The sequence below is a fragment of the Microcaecilia unicolor genome, chromosome 6 (assembly GCF_901765095.1).
Source record: "Microcaecilia unicolor chromosome 6, aMicUni1.1, whole genome shotgun sequence".
NCBI lineage: Eukaryota > Metazoa > Chordata > Amphibia > Gymnophiona > Siphonopidae > Microcaecilia > Microcaecilia unicolor.
Window position 1 is genome coordinate 41,699,902 of NC_044036.1, and position 17,966 is coordinate 41,717,867.

A 17,966-nucleotide genomic window follows, 5' to 3' on the forward strand; every position below is an offset into this window, starting at 1 on the left:
TTTCAAGGTGTCTGTCTCTCTCCCCTGGGTCAGAACAGATACGGTGATACCTTGTGGCTTGGTTGTAAATAATGGATCTTTTTGTATGTGAAAGGTGGAAGCTGGAGTTGTGGAGTTGTGCATTTGTCTGTGGGTTTCTTGTATATGGATGTTTGTATATAGCCATTGCTGATTGAGACTGTGGTGTCCAAAAAATTGACACTTTCTGGGGAGTAGTCAATTTTGAATCTGATTGTAGGATGGTATGTATTGAAGGAATTGTAAAATTGTTTGAGTTTCTTCCCCCTTAGTCCAACTCATAAAAATGTCATTGATGTACCGGTAGTATTTTAGGGGTTTGGTCTGGTATGTATTCAGAAATGTCTCTTCCAGCTCAGCCATAAAGAGGTTGGCATATTGGAGTGCTGTTCTGGTGCCCATCGCAGTGCCCATTATTTGTAGATGATATTGTTAAAGTGGAAATATTTGTGAGTTAAAATAAATTTGATTACTGTCAAGCCTCTTAAGACTTGTTAACTGCAAAGTCTCAATATCTTGAAGTATAACCTTGGCACACCAGCACACACCTGAAGTTTCCTTTATTGAATAAACAGATAATTTACTCACAGTCAGATGTTCAGAAGTGTTGCCCCAGGGCACAGAGACTCTGTAATTGTGAGAGCAGATTTCTACCTCCAACCATTGATACAGAAGAGAGGCAGCTTTATTGCAGAGGTGAGAAAATGGTTGAACAGGTAGAAGTAGCTCAGAGCTGAGTGACTGGAGAGTGCAATATCTGAAATGCTTTGATGTTTCACTTATATATACTGTCATCTACCAACATTTGCTTATTTCTGATCTGACGAAGAAGGGCAACCTTCGAAAGCTAATCAAGAAATGTATTAAGTTATGTCCAATAAAAAAGGTATTATCTTATTTTCTTTTCCATGTTTTATTTTTTTTATTTCTATTGACTGTTGCTATAAACTGAAAGTAGTTATACCACGTGACTGGCACAGACATAAAATGATTGGTTAACACCCCCACATCCACTAAAAATCTCAATGACCACCACTCAAGATCTCCGTTTAAACCGTGCGGCTGCTCAGAATTTAACATGTACATCCAGCGCTGTTCTTTAAAGTTTAAAATTTGTTCAGCATTCCCACCCTCCCACCCAAGCTGAACAGTGTCAATGACTCTCCATCGAATATCTTGCCAAGAGTGCTGTAAATTACGCCAATGTTGAACAACAAGATCTGATACTTCAGTCACTATGCGAGACATGAGGCGTATTTTAATAGAATGAGATTAATGACCCACATACACCAAATTGCAAGGGCAGATTATAACATAAATAATGTTCTTTGTATGACACAAAAGTGGGCACATGACACAATGCGCACCCAGTCAGATCCTTCCAAAGTTAGAGGACACCAGTGGCATTCACTACTTTTGAAGTGGCCCAAATTATCCAATAAAGTTTCAGTATAATCCAATCGCTTATGTGATAGAAATTCACCAATAGTTTTGCACCTCCTGCAGTTCCTAGCCTGGTACTGACTACAAGAGGAAGAAAAGGAGAGTGGTTGCACATCAGGCTGCCACTTCCTTTTCTTTTGTCCAGAACAGAATGTAGAATTTGAACCAGATGGTTCAAATTTTGCATTGCGCACCAGAGGATGCGGTCTGATATGTAGTCACTCTCCTACTACTTGTGATTCGCGCTGGGCCAGGGCTGCTGCAGGGGGAGGGGTGGTGAGAACTGGGTATCCATGTGCTGTGGGAGAGAGGTAGAGGGGAGAGAGCTGGGTGTGTGCTTGGATTAGGGGGGGGGGGTACAGTAGGAGGGAAGAGCGCCAAGTGTCTGTGTGCAGGAACTGGGGAGCTATATGTGGGTGAAGAACAGAGAAAACTGGAGAGAGGTATGGAGGGGTTCAGTTATAGAGGGTGGTCATTGGGAGGCAGCTACAGGGGAGGTGGTGTATGCCACAGGAGGTTATACAGTGGTGGAAATAAGTATTTGATCCCTTGCTGATTTTGTAAGTTTGCCCACTGACAAAGACATGAGCAGCCCATAATTGAAGGGTAGGTTATTGGTAACAGTGAGAGATAGCACATCACAAATTAAATCCGGAAAATCACATTGTGGAAAGTATATGAATTTATTTGCATTCTGCAGAGGGAAATAAGTATTTAATCCCTCTGGCAAACAAGACCTAATACTTGGTGGCAAAACCCTTGTTGGCAAGCACAGCGGTCAGACGTCTTCTGTAGTTGATGATGAGGTTTGCACACATGTCAGGAGGAATTTTGGTCCACTCCTCTTTGCAGATCATCTCTAAATCATTAAGAGTTCTGGGCTGTCGCTTGGCAACTCGCAGCTTCAGCTCCCTCCATAAGTTTTCAATGGGATTAAGGTCTGGTGACTGGCTAGGCCACTCCATGACCCTAATGTGCTTCTTCCTGAGCCACTCCTTTGTTGCCTTGGCTGTATGTTTTGGGTCATTGTCGTGCTGGAAGACCCAGCCACGACCCATTTTTAAGGCCCTGGCGGAGGGAAGGAGGTTGTCACTCAGAATTGTACGGTACATGGCCCCATCCATTCTCCCATTGATGCGGTGAAGTAGTCCTGTGCCCTTAGCAGAGAAACACCCCCAAAACATAACATTTCCACCTCCATGCTTGACAGTGGGGACGGTGTTCTTTGGGTCATAGGCAGCATTTCTCTTCCTCCAAACACGGCGAGTTGAGTTCATGCCAAAGAGCTCAATTTTTGTCTCATCTGACCACAGCACCTTCTCCCAATCACTCTCGGCATCATCCAGGTGTTCACTGGCAAACTTCAGACGGGCCGTCACATGTGCCTTCCGGAGCAGGGGGACCTTGCGGGCACTGCAGGATTGCAATCCGTTATGTCGTAATGTGTTACCAATGGTTTTCGTGGTGACAGTGGTCCCAGCTGCCTTGAGATCATTGACAAGTTCCCCCCTTGTAGTTGTAGGCTGATTTCTAACCTTCCTCATGATCAAGGATACCCCACGAGGTGAGATTTTGCGTGGAGCCCCAGATCTTTGTCGATTGACAGTCATTTTGTACTTCTTCCATTTTCTTACTATGGCACCAACAGTTGTCTCCTTCTCGCCCAGCGTCTTACTGATGGTTTTGTAGCCCATTCCAGCCTTGTGCAGGTGTATGATCTTGTCCCTGACATCCTTAGACAGCTCCTTGCTCTTGGCCATTTTGTAGAGGTTAGAGTCTGACTGATTCACTGAGTCTGTGGACAGGTGTCTTTCATACAGGTGACCATTGCCGACAGCTGTCTGTCATGCAGGTAACGAGTTGATTTGGAGCATCTACCTGGTCTGTAGGGGCCAGATCTCTTACTGGTTGGTGGGGGATCAAATACTTATTTCCCTCTGCAGAATGCAAATAAATTCATATACTTTCCACAATGTGATTTTCCGGATTTAATTTGTGATGTGCTATCTCTCACTGTTACCAATAACCTACCCTTCAATTATGGGCTGCTCATGTCTTTGTCAGTGGGCAAACTTACAAAATCAGCAAGGGATCAAATACTTATTTCCACCACTGTATGGTCTGGATGTGGCAGTGGACAACCAGCCACGGCATGGTATTCGGGGCCATATACCTGGTGGGGAAAGATAACAGTCTGGCAGGCAAGACTGATCAGGATAATGCAACTGCATGAGTGGTGTCCCATTATGGGTGTTGCCTGCAAGACTTTATGAGAGTGGAGCACCCCTTCAGTGGATTTCTTTGTCGCTCATCTCAGCAAAAAATTCCCTCAGTACTGCTCCATACTGAGGTCATGCAACAGGGTTAGGTCGGATGTCTTCCTCGATTGGGGGAAGGGACTTCTGTTTGTGTATCCTCCAAACCCTCTGATCGGGAAGACTTTGCTGAAGCAGGACCGAGTAAACATGATCCCCCATAACGCTTTATTGGCCGAGGTCAATAAGGTTTTCCCTTCTTCTGCAGTTGTCCACCGAAGAATCTTGGAGATTGAAATGTTTCCCAACCCTCATCACACAGAATGAGGGGTCACTTCTGCATCCCAGCCTCCAATCCCTGGCCCTTATGGCCTGGATGTTGAGAGTGTGGAAATTGCAGCCCTCCAGCTGCCTGTGGGTGTCTCCAAAATCCTGTTGGCTTCCAGAAAAGATTCTACCCTGCAATACTTTCAAATGTAAGAGGTTTTCTGTCTTGTTTGAAGCCAAGGTACTAGAGCCTCTCACTTGTCCTACACAGAAACTTATTGAATGCCTTACATCTCTCTGAGCCTGGTTTAAGAAACAGCTCTGTAAGGGTTCATCTGTCTACAATTAGTTCTTACCATCACTGTGTCGATGGTAAGGCCATTTCTGTACAGCCTCTAGTTGTTGAGGTTTGCTGTTAACCCCCCCCCCTCGACAAAACTCTACCTGTGTCATGGGACCTCAACATCGTCCTCACCCAACTGATGAAAGCTCCTTTTGAGCCACTTGACTCTTGTCATCTGAAATACCTGCCCCGGAAGGTCTTGATTTTAGTGGTGGTCACTTCAACTCATGGGGTCAGTGAGCTTCAGGCCCCAGTAGCTAATCCAACCTATACAAAGTTTCATCACAACAGAGTAGATCTCTGCACGCATCCTAAGTTCTTTCCTAAGATGTCGATTGTCTTTCCCATGTTTTTTTCCAAAACCTAATTTCCATCCTGCTGAAAGTGCACTGTACACCTTGGATTGCAAGGGACCTTGTTGTGTCTGGAGTAGACTAAAGTTCATATACAGTCCACCGAACTTCTTTTTTTAATCCCTCCCCCTCCCTAAACAGGATGGTAGCAGCTACTGGTAAACACACTTATCCAGTTGGCTAGTGAATTGCATCTCCCTTACTTATACCAAGGCTAGGCTGACTCTTGAGGGACATGTCACAGCTTACAATGTCAGAGCCATGGCTGCATCAGTAGGCCACTTGAGATCAGCCTCTGTTGAGAAGATTTACAGAACTGCAGTGTGGTCTTTAGTCTACACATTTGCACCTCACTATTGTTAGGAACAAAATACCTGTCATGCAAGCCAGTTCGGTCAGGCAGTCCTGCAGAATTTGTTTGTAGTCTAGAATCCAACTGCACCCTCGTAGGCCTATTTTTTTCTGTTCCAGGCTGCACCTTCACAACAGGAAATGCTGGTTCTGATAGGCAAGTTCGTATTGACTGTTAGTTGTTGTTTTCGGTGTGCCTGGTAGCTAGGGTTCCCAACTGTGAGAATACTCTGTCCTGCTTGTCCTTGGAGAAGGCAAAATACTCACATGTACTCATCTGTAGCAGATGTTCTCCAAGAACACCAGGACAAGTATATTCTCACATGTGTGGTGATGTCACCAACGGAGCTCCAGGTCAGAGGCTGCCAAGCATACAGAACATTTCTAAAGCCTTTGTACCGTGCATCGTGAGTGCTTTCTGACCCGGTGTACTCGCGCGGGACCCTCAGATCAAAAAACTTAAGAATGCAACTCTAGGAAAGGTGGGAGTTATCTGAGTATACTTACCCTGCTGTCCTCGGAACACCTGCTATAGGTGAGTAACTTTGCTTTCTAAGTATTCTCACATACCCTCCCACCTCCCCTAGTAGTTGTATTCTTATGGTTTTGTTTTGTTTTTTTAATCTGATGGACCCCGTGAGTTCATCGGGTTGGAAGACACCCATGCAGCATAGTCAGGCCTGCCAAAGGCTTCAGGAATGTTCTGTACGCTGGACAGCATCTGACTCTGGGCTCGATCGGTGACATCACCCCATTTGTGAGAATACTTGTCCTGCTGTCTTCGGAGAACACTTGCTGCAGATGAGTAACTTCACTTTATTGGGCTGTGCATCAGTTATATACTGAAGCCTGTTCCCATCGTAGGTCTGGTAATTCAGGAGTAAGCATAATCAGCTTGCAGTTCAGTTCTCAATACAAAAGGGAATGGTTTCTGCCAGGCTACATTTAGTTACTTGGTGCACAAGAGTATTAATTTAAAAATTTAGCATTAAACAGACAACAAGAGGCCTGACTTCCATTTCGTAATGTTAAAATGGGAATTTTGTTACCTTGGCCATTCTTCTGGCTCTTTGTTCATAACTCATGCAGGCCTATCCTAAAGGGATTTTTGTTCCTGCTCTGGGTTTTTACTTCCTCCTGGATCATACCCTCCTTTTTCTTAATATGACCCTGTGAGGGAGTATACTTTAAGGGATCTGGGTTTATTCTTCACACTCAGTAAAACAGACATCGCTACAAAGTGAACAAGGCTATATTAGAACTTTGCTTGTGTTGTGAACCAGTTTGTTTTTAATATATGGAATGAAATAATATAATAATTGTTTTACATTAGAATGCTTGATATTTATCTTTATATTAAAGCTTTTTTGATCTTTTAGTGGTTTTGATAGTAAACAGGGTATCGCTTTTATTTTAAATTAGCATGCCTAACATTTATATGGCCATAGTTATACCAGCCATAGAACTGGTATAATTGTGGATGCCTAAACGCAGCGCATGTAACTTGCAGTATGCCTTAACTTACACGCATAACTGAGAGCCTCCCTAGCACTCATACGTGCCCTTATATAATAGTGCTTGGGGCATTAACCCATGTTAATGCTACTTTCTGTGTACTTTTGCATGCACAGGTTGTTTAATCATGGTTGCCTAGTGGCAGAATTGCTCATCACAGGTTTTTGTTTGTTTTATAAATGGTTATTTAACATTCATAGTACTCTGGAACTTTAGGACAACATATTATCCTTCAACCTTTCTCAGTTGTGATGCTTTTGTAAAGAACAAACATTTGGGGCCCCTTTAACAAAGCGGCAGTAAGCCCAGCGTGAGCTTACCGCTCACTAAAAAGGAAGTACTGCCAGGTTATTGCAGCAGCCTGGCGGCAGTTCACACCCCCAGTGTGCATCATATCCGGCGCTACAAAAATATTTTTATCTTTGTAGCGCCAATGTGCACTCTGCAGTAATCGGCAGTACCACATGCTGTCCGGTTACTGATGGGTTAGCACGGGAGCCCTTACTGCCACCTGCCTTTTACCTGCTGCGGTAAAAGGAGGCCTCAGCTCACATCAAAAACACGTGCCGACACCAGCATAGGTTCCTTTTTGCCACAGCTTCGTAAAAGGGGCCCTAAAGGAGGAGTAGTGCGGGAATCATACAAACCTTATAGGTCCTTTTCTTGTGATATGAAAATGAGACACCTTACAGTCTCAACAGCTTATGCACTACAGCATCTTTACTGCTGGTCTTTAAAATGTAAGACAACCCCCCATTCCCCCCCACCTCCACCTCCTCAGCAGACTCCAGTTCTTTCAGGGCCAACACTACTTCTAAAACTATAGTATTAGCACAGGAGAAATGAATGTGAGAGATGCATATATGATACTATCACCACCTCAGGTGTGGATTGTACTGTATGTATTCTTTTTTTCAGTCTCGATTATCTGACCTAAACGGGACCGATCCGTTGTCAGATAAATGAAAAGTTGGCTAATACAGAAAACAATGCATAAACAAAGTGTTATTAAACGCTAGTCTTTTTACCACCACTCCAAACTACCAGCCACTCTTAATTTGTAGTGATAAAAGACTAAGGCTACGTATGAGAAAAAGCAATTTAGTTTATTTACTTATCAAAGTAAGGTATAAACAATATTTTCTCATGGGAGAACAGCCGCCGCTACACATAGGTGTTTTCTGCCACTGCCTCTCCAAAGTAATGTACAGCTTTAACTGTTTTTATATCCTTGTTCCCATAGGTTTAACAAATCATCTTCCTCAAAGATCATTCTGTTTTCTTTCAACTGCCAAACCACATTCCTTTGTCCATCCATAATTACTCACATCCCACGCTTGTTTGAACGCAAGAATGTCTTATCAGATCATCAGGCTTATTTTCGAAAGAGAAGGGTGCCCATCTTCCGACACAAATCGGGAGATGGGCGTCCTTCTCTCAGGGTCGCCCAAATCGGCATAATCGAAAGCCGATTTTGGGCATCCTCAACTGCTTCCCATCGCAAGGATGACCAAAGTTCACGGGGACGTGTCGACACCGTAGCGAAGGTGGGACTGGGGCGTGATTAAGAGATGGACATCCTCGGCCGATAGTGGGGAAAAAAGAAGGGCGTCCCTGACGAGCACTTGGCCGACTTTTCTTGGTCCATTTTTTTCTTATGGCCAAGCCTCAAAAGATGCGCGAACTGACCAGATGACCTCCAGAGGGAATCGGGGATGACCTCCCCTTACTCCCCCAGTGGTCACCAAACCCCTCCCACCCTAAAAAAAAGTTTAATATTTTTTTTTGCCAGCCTCAAATGTCATACCCAGCTCCATGACAGCAGTATGCAGGTCCCTGGAGCAGTTTTAGTGGGTGCAGTGCACTTTAGGCAGGCGGACCCAGGCCCTCCCCCCCCCCCCCCCATCTGTTACACTTGTGGTGGTAAATGTAAGCCCTCCAAAACCCACCCGAAACCCACTGTACCCACATGTAGGTGCCCCCCCTTCACCCCTTAGGGCTATGGTAGTAGTGTACAGTTGTGGGAAGTGGGTTTTGGGCATGTGAGGGGGACCAGTGCACTATGAATTCTGGCTCCTCCCACAACCAAAGGGCTTGCATTTGGTTGTTTTTGAGATGGGCGTCCTCAGTTTCCATCCATTATGGCTGAAAACCGGGGACGACCATCTCTAAGGTCGACCATCAATAAGGTCGACCTAAATGTTGAGATTTGAGCGTCGCCGACCATATTATCGAAACGAAAGATGGACGCCCATCTTGTTTCAATAATACGGGTTTCCCCGCCCCTTCACGGGCTGTCCTGCGAGGACGCCCTCATGAAAACTTGGGCGCCCCGTTTGATTATGCCCCTCCACGAGTCCCCGGCTCACATAGCTTTAAACCTTTTTACCTTGTTTCAAAGTGCCCTTTCCTTCTGTTTCAAGATGCACACCCGTGCTCATTATTTACAAAAAGCATAGAGTTCCTGACTTTCAAAAATTGTTGTAAAACAAAGATTTTTAATAGAAATAAATGTGATGACCTCACCGGGGGGGGGGGGGGTCTGTTGGATTATTGAAGATCAGATAATCAAGACTGTACTGTATAGGGTAGGATGTATGCCAATGAAGAGAAAAAATGTTTGTTGAATGAACACTTAAATAGCTATAATGAAGATGGACAGACTAGGCTAAAACCTAGGCAAAAACACATTTATGTGTTGATGGCATATTTTATTTTTACTTGTGGAGATTCCAGTGCAGCTGCATATTTTGGTTTTGAATTTGCCCCCATGAATTTGGTCAGTGGAAATTGGTAAATGGGTTTTTCTCCTTCTTCATTGCTTTCTCATTTACTGCCCTTATCGTGCTACCTTGTTCTGGAATATTTTAGGCTACCAAACATTCTAATTTTATTTAAAAAATACAAATGATCCTTTTTGATGGACCAGTAGATGCAGTACTTCTATGGTAAATACAGTGGTGGAAATAAGTATTTGATCCCTTGCTGATTTTGTAAGTTTGCCCACTGACAAAGACATGAGCAGCCCATAATTGAAGGGTAGGTTATTGGTAACAGTGAGAGATAGCACATCACAAATTAAATCCGGAAAATCACATTGTGGAAAGTATATGAATTTATTTGCATTCTGCAGAGGGAAATAAGTATTTGATCCCCCACCAACCAGTAAGAGATCTGGCCCCTACAGACCAGGTAGATGCTCCAAATCAACTCGTTACCTGCATGACAGACAGCTGTCGGCAATGGTCACCTGTATGAAAGACACCTGTCCACAGACTCAGTGAATCAGTCAGACTCTAACCTCTACAAAATGGCCAAGAGCAAGGAGCTGTCTAAGGATGTCAGGGACAAGATCATACACCTGCACAAGGCTGGAATGGGCTACAAAACCATCAGTAAGACGCTGGGCGAGAAGGAGACAACTGTTGGTGCCATAGTAAGAAAATGGAAGAAGTACAAAATGACTGTCAATCGACAAAGATCTGGGGCTCCACGCAAAATCTCACCTCGTGGGGTATCCTTGATCATGAGGAAGGTTAGAAATCAGCCTACAACTACAAGGGGGGAACTTGTCAATGATCTCAAGGCAGCTGGGACCACTGTCACCACGAAAACCATTGGTAACACATTACGACATAACGGATTGCAATCCTGCAGTGCCCGCAAGGTCCCCCTGCTCCGGAAGGCACATGTGACGGCCCGTCTGAAGTTTGCCAGTGAACACCTAGATGATGCCGAGAGTGATTGGGAGAAGGTGCTGTGGTCAGATGAGACAAAAATTGAGCTCTTTGGCATGAACTCAACTCGCCGTGTTTGGAGGAAGAGAAATGCTGCCTATGACCCAAAGAACACCGTCCCCACTGTCAAGCATGGAGGTGGAAATGTTATGTTTTGGGGGTGTTTCTCTGCTAAGGGCACAGGACTACTTCACCGCATCAATGGGAGAATGGATGGGGCCATGTACCGTACAATTCTGAGTGACAACCTCCTTCCCTCCGCCAGGGCCTTAAAAATGGGTCGTGGCTGGGTCTTCCAGCACGACAATGACCCAAAACATACAGCCAAGGCAACAAAGGAGTGGCTCAGGAAGAAGCACATTAGGGTCATGGAGTGGCCTAGCCAGTCACCAGACCTTAATCCCATTGAAAACTTATGGAGGGAGCTGAAGCTGCGAGTTGCCAAGCGACAGCCCAGAACTCTTAATGATTTAGAGATGATCTGCAAAGAGGAGTGGACCAAAATTCCTCCTGACATGTGTGCAAACCTCATCATCAACTACAGAAGACGTCTGACCGCTGTGCTTGCCAACAAGGGTTTTGCCACCAAGTATTAGGTCTTGTTTGCCAGAGGGATTAAATACTTATTTCCCTCTGCAGAATGCAAATAAATTCATATACTTTCCACAATGTGATTTTCCGGATTTAATTTGTGATGTGCTATCTCTCACTGTTACCAATAACCTACCCTTCAATTATGGGCTGCTCATGTCTTTGTCAGTGGGCAAACTTACAAAATCAGCAAGGGATCAAATACTTATTTCCACCACTGTAAATGCCATGCCCTCCAGCTGATGTGAGAATGTAAGAAATGCTTCTACTAGGAATCTTGGTTTATAGTGGAGATTAATGCAACTTCATGTGCCTCTTGCAGCTTTTGTTACCTTGCTGGATGGAGAGCAGGCTCAAGATGCAATTCAAAAATTAAACCAGCATTCACTTCGAGAAAAAGAAATTACTGTCCAGCTGCAGCCGACAGATGCCTTGCTGTGCATCACTAACTTGGACCCCTCCTTCACGTTTGAAGAGTTTGAGGACCTTGTTCGTGCTTATGGAAACATTGAACGATGTTTTCTGATATACAGCGAATTCACTGGCCGTTCAAAGGGCTATGGGTTTGTAGAATACATGAAGAAAGACTGTGCGGCCAAGGCAAGGCTAGAACTGCTGGGCCGCTCGCTTAGAGAATCCACTTTGTTTGCTCAGTGGATGGATGTTAATCAGTTGACTGCAGATCTTATTCATTCCAAGTGCCTTTGTGTGGATAGAATTCCCAAGGACTGTAATGATTCAGAAGAATTACTGCAAACATTTTCTTCTCTGCATAAACCAATTTTCTGTCAGGTAGGTGTTAGCATAATACAAACTGTTCATGGGCGTGGGAAGCTACTATATATATACACCCTGGATTCTATATAACGTGCCTAGAGATTGGTGCCGAACTCGGCGCGGATTGTGTAACAATGCATATAATTTAACAAGCGTAACGAGCAATAATGAGCACTAATTGGCACTGATTAGAATTGACACACACAGTTCGCTAAGCGTGTTCTGTAATGATGTACGCCAAACTTCTAATGTGCATAGACAAAAAGGGGTGTGGTTATGGGCCGGGAAATGTGCATTTTGTGGGTGTTCTGACATTTACATGCCTAGTTATAGAATATGGCCTAGTGCACCTAAATTTATACGCTGGGATTTATGCCACATTTTTGCTGGTGTAAATGGATGTGCATAGATTTAGGTGCTGAAATATCAAATACGCGTGTTCTGTAGCACCGATTATAGAATACACTTGGCACTGATTTCAGTGCCTTTTTTTTTTTTTTAGGTGCCATATATAGAATCTCCCCCACAATGCTTATGCTCCTACACTACATCTTTCTGCTGGATTTGTTCTCCAAAGATAAACAGTTTGCTATAGCAACACATATGGAGTCTTATGGTTATGCTTGATGCTAAATGTGTTTGTTTATTTCCAGGATTTAATATACCGCAAAATAGAGCCATTACTGGTGGCTAAGCAGTTTTCAACAATAAAAATGAATAAGTTTATTCCAGAGCTTTTGGAAAGATACAAACATCTTTTAATGTCCATGTGCAGCTGAATTCCTTTGACCTCGGTTCATTTTGTCTGCTAAGACTGTCATAAGAATTTTTTGTTCATTGCCCTGTAGAACACAAGAAATTGTCTCCTGGCTCATTGCCTAAAATGTTCCTGGATCACCCTAATTAGTGTGTGGCATTCAAAATTTTAGGTGCCAAGGTACAATTGTTGTTTTCCTCAGTAACTATTTTTGTCTTGCCTTTACTGCTTTTTTTTTTTTTTTTTTGCCTAATTTTATTGCCCATTTTGTTTAAAAATTGATAGTTATGTAGCCGTTAGAAAGCTGGCACGTCTGTGGTCGTGACCCCTCTCAGGCTTACTTACTTCTGGTGGTCCGCTTCTAAGCTGGCTTCTGTCTGTTCTTTCTAAGTTAGCTCTGTCTATGGCTCTGAGTGCTGGCTGCTTCCAGCATGGCTCTGATTGCTCCTCTGTGCTGCATCTGTGTATGTTGAGCTTCTCTATGCTTCAGTATGCTTTCTGCCTGCTTCTTAGGTGGTGCTCCTCTCGCCCTCTGGTGGCCAGAACCGGTGGCTGCCATGGACTGTCTTGCTGTCCCTACCCGTTCCAGACTTCAGCACGGTCCGGATCTTCCAGGCTGCCAGACTTGTCTTTCTTGTTTGTGCCTGAACAGCACCCGTAGCTGCCTTGAGATTGCTGCAGCTGAGCCTCAGCTGCTGATGGGCTTTATTAATCACCTAGAAACTTCTGTGTTTGCCTTTGCATTGTCTAAGGTCCCTGATATATGAGTGTGCTCTGTGCACTTCTGCCTAGTCCAGTTCTAGTCTGAGTTTCTTGCTTGTATTCTGGTTAGCTTGTGTATAGCTTAATTCTAGTTAGTCTGTGTGTAGCTAGTTTTGGTTCTATTGCTTATTTCCTAGTCTTGCCTCTGGTCTGTATTCCTGGCTTGGGTTTCTTTCTTAGTAGCTGCTTGGCAGCTTTCAGTATTGCTCTGCTCTCTGCCTGTATTTCTAGCTACTGGAGCGTCAGCCATAGTCCTGTCCTCTGCCTGTATTTCTCAGCTACTGGAGCTCCAGCCATAGCCCTTCTTCCTGCCTGTATTTCTAGCTGCTGGAGCTTCAGCTATAGTGCTGTCCTCGGCCTGTATTTCTCAGCTGCTGGAGCTCCAGCCATAGTCCTGTCCTCGGCCTGTATTTCTCAGCTGCTGGAGCTCCAGCCATAGTCCTGTCCTCTGCCTGTATTTCTCAGCTACTGGAGCTCCAGCCATAGCCCTGCTCCCTGCCTGTATTTCTAGCTGCTGGAGCTTCAGCCATAGTCCTGTCCTCTGCCTGTATTTCTAGCTACTGGAGCTTCAGCCATAGTCCTGGTCTTTGCTTGTACTTCTCCGCTACTGGAGCTCCAGCCATAGCCCTGCACCCCTGTTTTGATTCCAACCCTGTCTGCTTCTACCTAGTGTGGTATTTGTTTGAGGGTCCTAGTCTAGTATTCTGCCTAGCCTCCCTAGGGTATTCTAGATCCCGTGGGTTTCCTGTTGGTATCCAGTTCCTGCCCTGTCCTGAAAGTCCTGCCGGCCGCCAGCACCTGGGGGCTCAACTCCCAGGGAACGGCGGTCAAGCGCAGGTGAAGTCTAGCTGTTTCTGCTCTGCCTGTTCCAGCTTGTTTGCCTCTGCTGCAACTCCAGTCCAGGGTTCCAGTCCTGTGTTGCTTTGTCTCTGGTTTGGAGGTGATTATTGCCTGCCACTGCCGCTCCACGGCAGTGGTCCAAGGGCTCACAACCCAGTGCTTCTGGGAGAAGCGTGACAAAAGCAGGCAAAAAGTAAACTTTTTTTTTTTTGTACTTCTAGCCTCCCCCAGCCTATTGTTCTCCTTTACCGCACTCTCCAGACTCCTCAGTGTATTCTTTGGCCTGGACTGATGATGGGAGAGATATCTCTCCTTTGCCCATGATGGTAGCAGGTGTGGTATTATCTTCAAAGTTATTCCTGTTATTTGTTTTCAGACTGGATGCATAAGTTAGATGGAGAGTGGGTAAATTTTACTTCATATACCAAAATACAAAAGTTTGCTTGAAAAATGCTACCTTTGTTTATATAGCAGCTGATAATGTCCAGTAGTTATCCACTGCTTGAAATCATAAGTGCTATGGAATATCGTGTCTTTAGGTTTTAACCAATAAACATTGATGAAACACCTTGATGTAAAAATGTATCTAGCAAACACTTGTTTAAAACGGTGAAAAACTACAACTAGTGTTCTTACACCTCTTTTAGCTTATTTTATATCCTCCACACAGGTTTGTGCCTTTTCTTCGCTGATGACTCCTAAATGACGCAAATATACATCTTAAATAACCTTTTCCAGTGGAATCAAACAATAGTATCTATGGTGCAAAACCACCAATTTTGTTTGTGGGGGGGGGGGGAGCTACCCTCATAAAACTTCCTAATTAGCTGGAAAATAAACGTCTACGTTTTATAATTTATAGACATCTAGGAATAGAAGCTGTAATTGTAAACCCTCTGGGAACAGGCATATACCTACCATATCTGCATGTAACTTATCTTGAACTGCTTGTGGAAAGGTGTGAGCTAAATCTAAGTACATAATAAATTGAAACAAACTTTCACAGTGTTCTGAGATGATGTTGATGGGTACTTATAACCTGCATCTCTCTCTAAACTTAGGTTTAGAGTGGGTTAACAACTATCAACAAGAAATGAACTACAATGATAAATAAGTATAAACTAAAACAAAAATATTACAATTGACAAACATTTTGAAAACAAATACGGTTTCAGCTGCTTATGAAAATGAATACAAGAGGGACATAATCTAACTTCTACTGGGAGTAAATTTCAAAGTTTACAGTTTAAGGAAATTGTAACATGAGATAGGTAGAAGATCGTTGAACTCTAGTCACTCAACAAGGTGATTAACAATTTCAGATCAGTTGGACAATGACAATGACCCTCTGAAATTTTAAGAACAATGTGCTTTCATTGGGAGCCAGAGCAGATCAATTAATAACGGCAACACACGGTCAAACGTGGCTTTACAAGAAATAAGCATAGCTGCTGGGTTTTGAATCAACTGCAGTTGCTGTAATTGCTTTTGATTAATTCCAATATATAGAGAATTATAGTAGTCTAGTAGTGATAAAATTAATAACTGCATTAGCACCTTCAAGTGATTAGGAGCAAAATAAGAATGAACTAGTTGGAGTTTTTTCAGTTTAAAATGAGCATTCGTTGTTAATGCAGAGTCTAGAATAACCCCCCAAACTCTTGAGGTTCTATTCATCATCAACAGAGACCCATCCAAATAGATAATATAACTGAAATATTACTTGTTTGCACTGAGCTGAAAAACTTTTGTCTTATCTGTATTTTGCTTAAGCATAACAGAAAAGTACCACTGCCTAATTTTTCTCTATACAGTAGTTGATTCTAGAAAATGTAATGCTTTGAGATCCTACCCATCTGATGAAAGTATCCTTTAAGCATTAGATACCTGTGAACCAAGCTCCTGACCTGATAGGTCAATATTTGATGTTGGACACTTCAGCTTAGAGTTAGTGAGCTTCTGGTCCTAATGATATACCCGTCATATGTCAGGTTTCATTATACTTGGGTGGTGCTTCACACATATAACCCAATATTCTGCTTAAGGTGGGATCATGTTTTCACCTTCATCAATTATTCTAATGTTTTTTTCCTAGGTCTCATTTTCATAGAGATGAAAAGGCCCAAAATTCCCTGCAAAAAAGATGTCACTTTTTTTACTTGGTTCAAGCCTGTAGAAAGTCCACCTACCATTTGTCTTATGTTTTGGACCCTAATAAATATAGGTGTGTGAGAACAAAGTACACCATTTCCAATAGGATAGCAAACTGATTCTCCTTCTGTTATGTCCAGGCATGTCTGATCTTAGAAATACATATGAAGGCCCATCATGTTAAGACTATGGTGACATAAATAGTCCAGCCAAGGATTCTGTATTGAGGAGATTTGCAAAGCTATGGCCACGCATTCTCATCCAATTACTATCTAAATATGGTCTCCTGGTGGAATGATAGGTTTTGACTGTCTATTTTCCATAGCTTCGGTGAGGAGTAGAGCCTCGTACATCCCTCCTAGGATCCATTTAATAATTTAAGGTTATCTTCGTTGTTTAAACAATGTTAAGCAGTTTTCCCTACCAAAAATGTATTTCTAGCTTAATAATGTGGTATTTGTCTTTGAAGACTCCCCTTATTTAGGGACCCCCCGTGTATATGATGGTGGTGAACTGCTTGACTTCAGGTGGTGGTCCTTGCTCCTTCCATCTTTCCTTTTCTTTGGCATTGACCTCACCAGTCTAAGCCGTTATATGGAACTGAAGAGAAGTGCAGTGTCTCAGAAATATAGGAACACTTTCTGTGCATGATCCTTGAAAGACTTGCATTTTTCTGAGAAGCTCTGGAAGAATCTGTCCATTCGGCATCGAGCATTGCACGTGACCCCATGTGTATTTCTGAACTGCTGTCTTTTTGGAGAATGTTATTCATCAGGTATTTCCATTCAGTACAGATTTATTTTAATAATACTTTAATATATGATAGAGCTGGCATTCCTTGAAGTACTTATTGATCAGAAAGTGTGTGATACAGCGTAGAGTAATATTACTATTACAATATAGTGTTTTAAAATCAAGTTTTTGATCTATTCATATTCTTCCAATGACAGTTGTATGCTACAGTAAATCAGGCTGGTTAAGTGCCGCAGACAGCATCTCTAGCTCAGCCAGTCAGCAAGAGGGTAATTGAATCCTGATAACACACATACAACATGGGAGGTACCACTATGGATCATGTGACTTTAGATGGTAATAAGTAATGCTTAGTTTTGTATGACTATAAAGTAAGTTTCAGAGTATCTGTCTCCTCTGTAATGTTTTGTGACATCTATCATTCCAGTTTGCTCAGGATGAAGGCAGTTATTTTGGTGGTTTTGCAGTGATTGAGTATGAAACAGCAGAACAAGCTGAAGCAGTAAAGGATACCAGTGATGGGCTAATGCTGAGGGGCAACCCTTTACGGGTATCCTTCTGTGCCCCTGGAGCACCAGGGCGAAGCACATTGGCTGCACTCATAGCAGCACAAGGAATGGTAAGAATCCCACCACACTCTTAACAGAAAATGCCTCTTAACAACTTTTAATGTTTGAGATGATTATTTATTTTTTTAGTTAAAGTCCCCTAGTTTGTTTGACTCATTGCTATTATGTACACCATGTGCACTTGACAGGAAAAAAATGCACTCTGTATGTACTCTCACCATACTCTCCTTATTCCCCATTTCCATATACAGGTTTGTATCATGCAGATTACAGACAGAAATTAATGAATAAAACATACCAGCTGATATCCAAACCTACTTATTTGGATAGCAGGTACTGTTGCCTGGATATGTAGCACTGAATGGGGCCATCCCTTTCCATAGTATTATCCTGATTATTGCCACCCTGGTGCTATCTATGGGTGGAGCAAGGGCAGCCCTGTCAGTTATCTGGTTAGCGGCTATCTTCAGCCTACTAACTGGAA

General features: G+C 43.2%; 1 protein-coding gene across 1 annotated transcript in view; it reads left to right on the top strand.

The window, feature by feature from the left end:
- RAVER2 (ribonucleoprotein, PTB binding 2) overlaps positions 1–17,966 on the top strand; it is a 130,626-nt gene that overhangs the window by 39,033 nt on the left and 73,627 nt on the right. The window contains exons 3-4 of the mRNA XM_030205895.1: positions 11,196–11,665; positions 17,341–17,532. Coding sequence (XP_030061755.1) covers positions 11,196–11,665; positions 17,341–17,532 — 662 coding nt within the window. The remainder of the gene's footprint in view (positions 1–11,195; positions 11,666–17,340; positions 17,533–17,966) is intronic.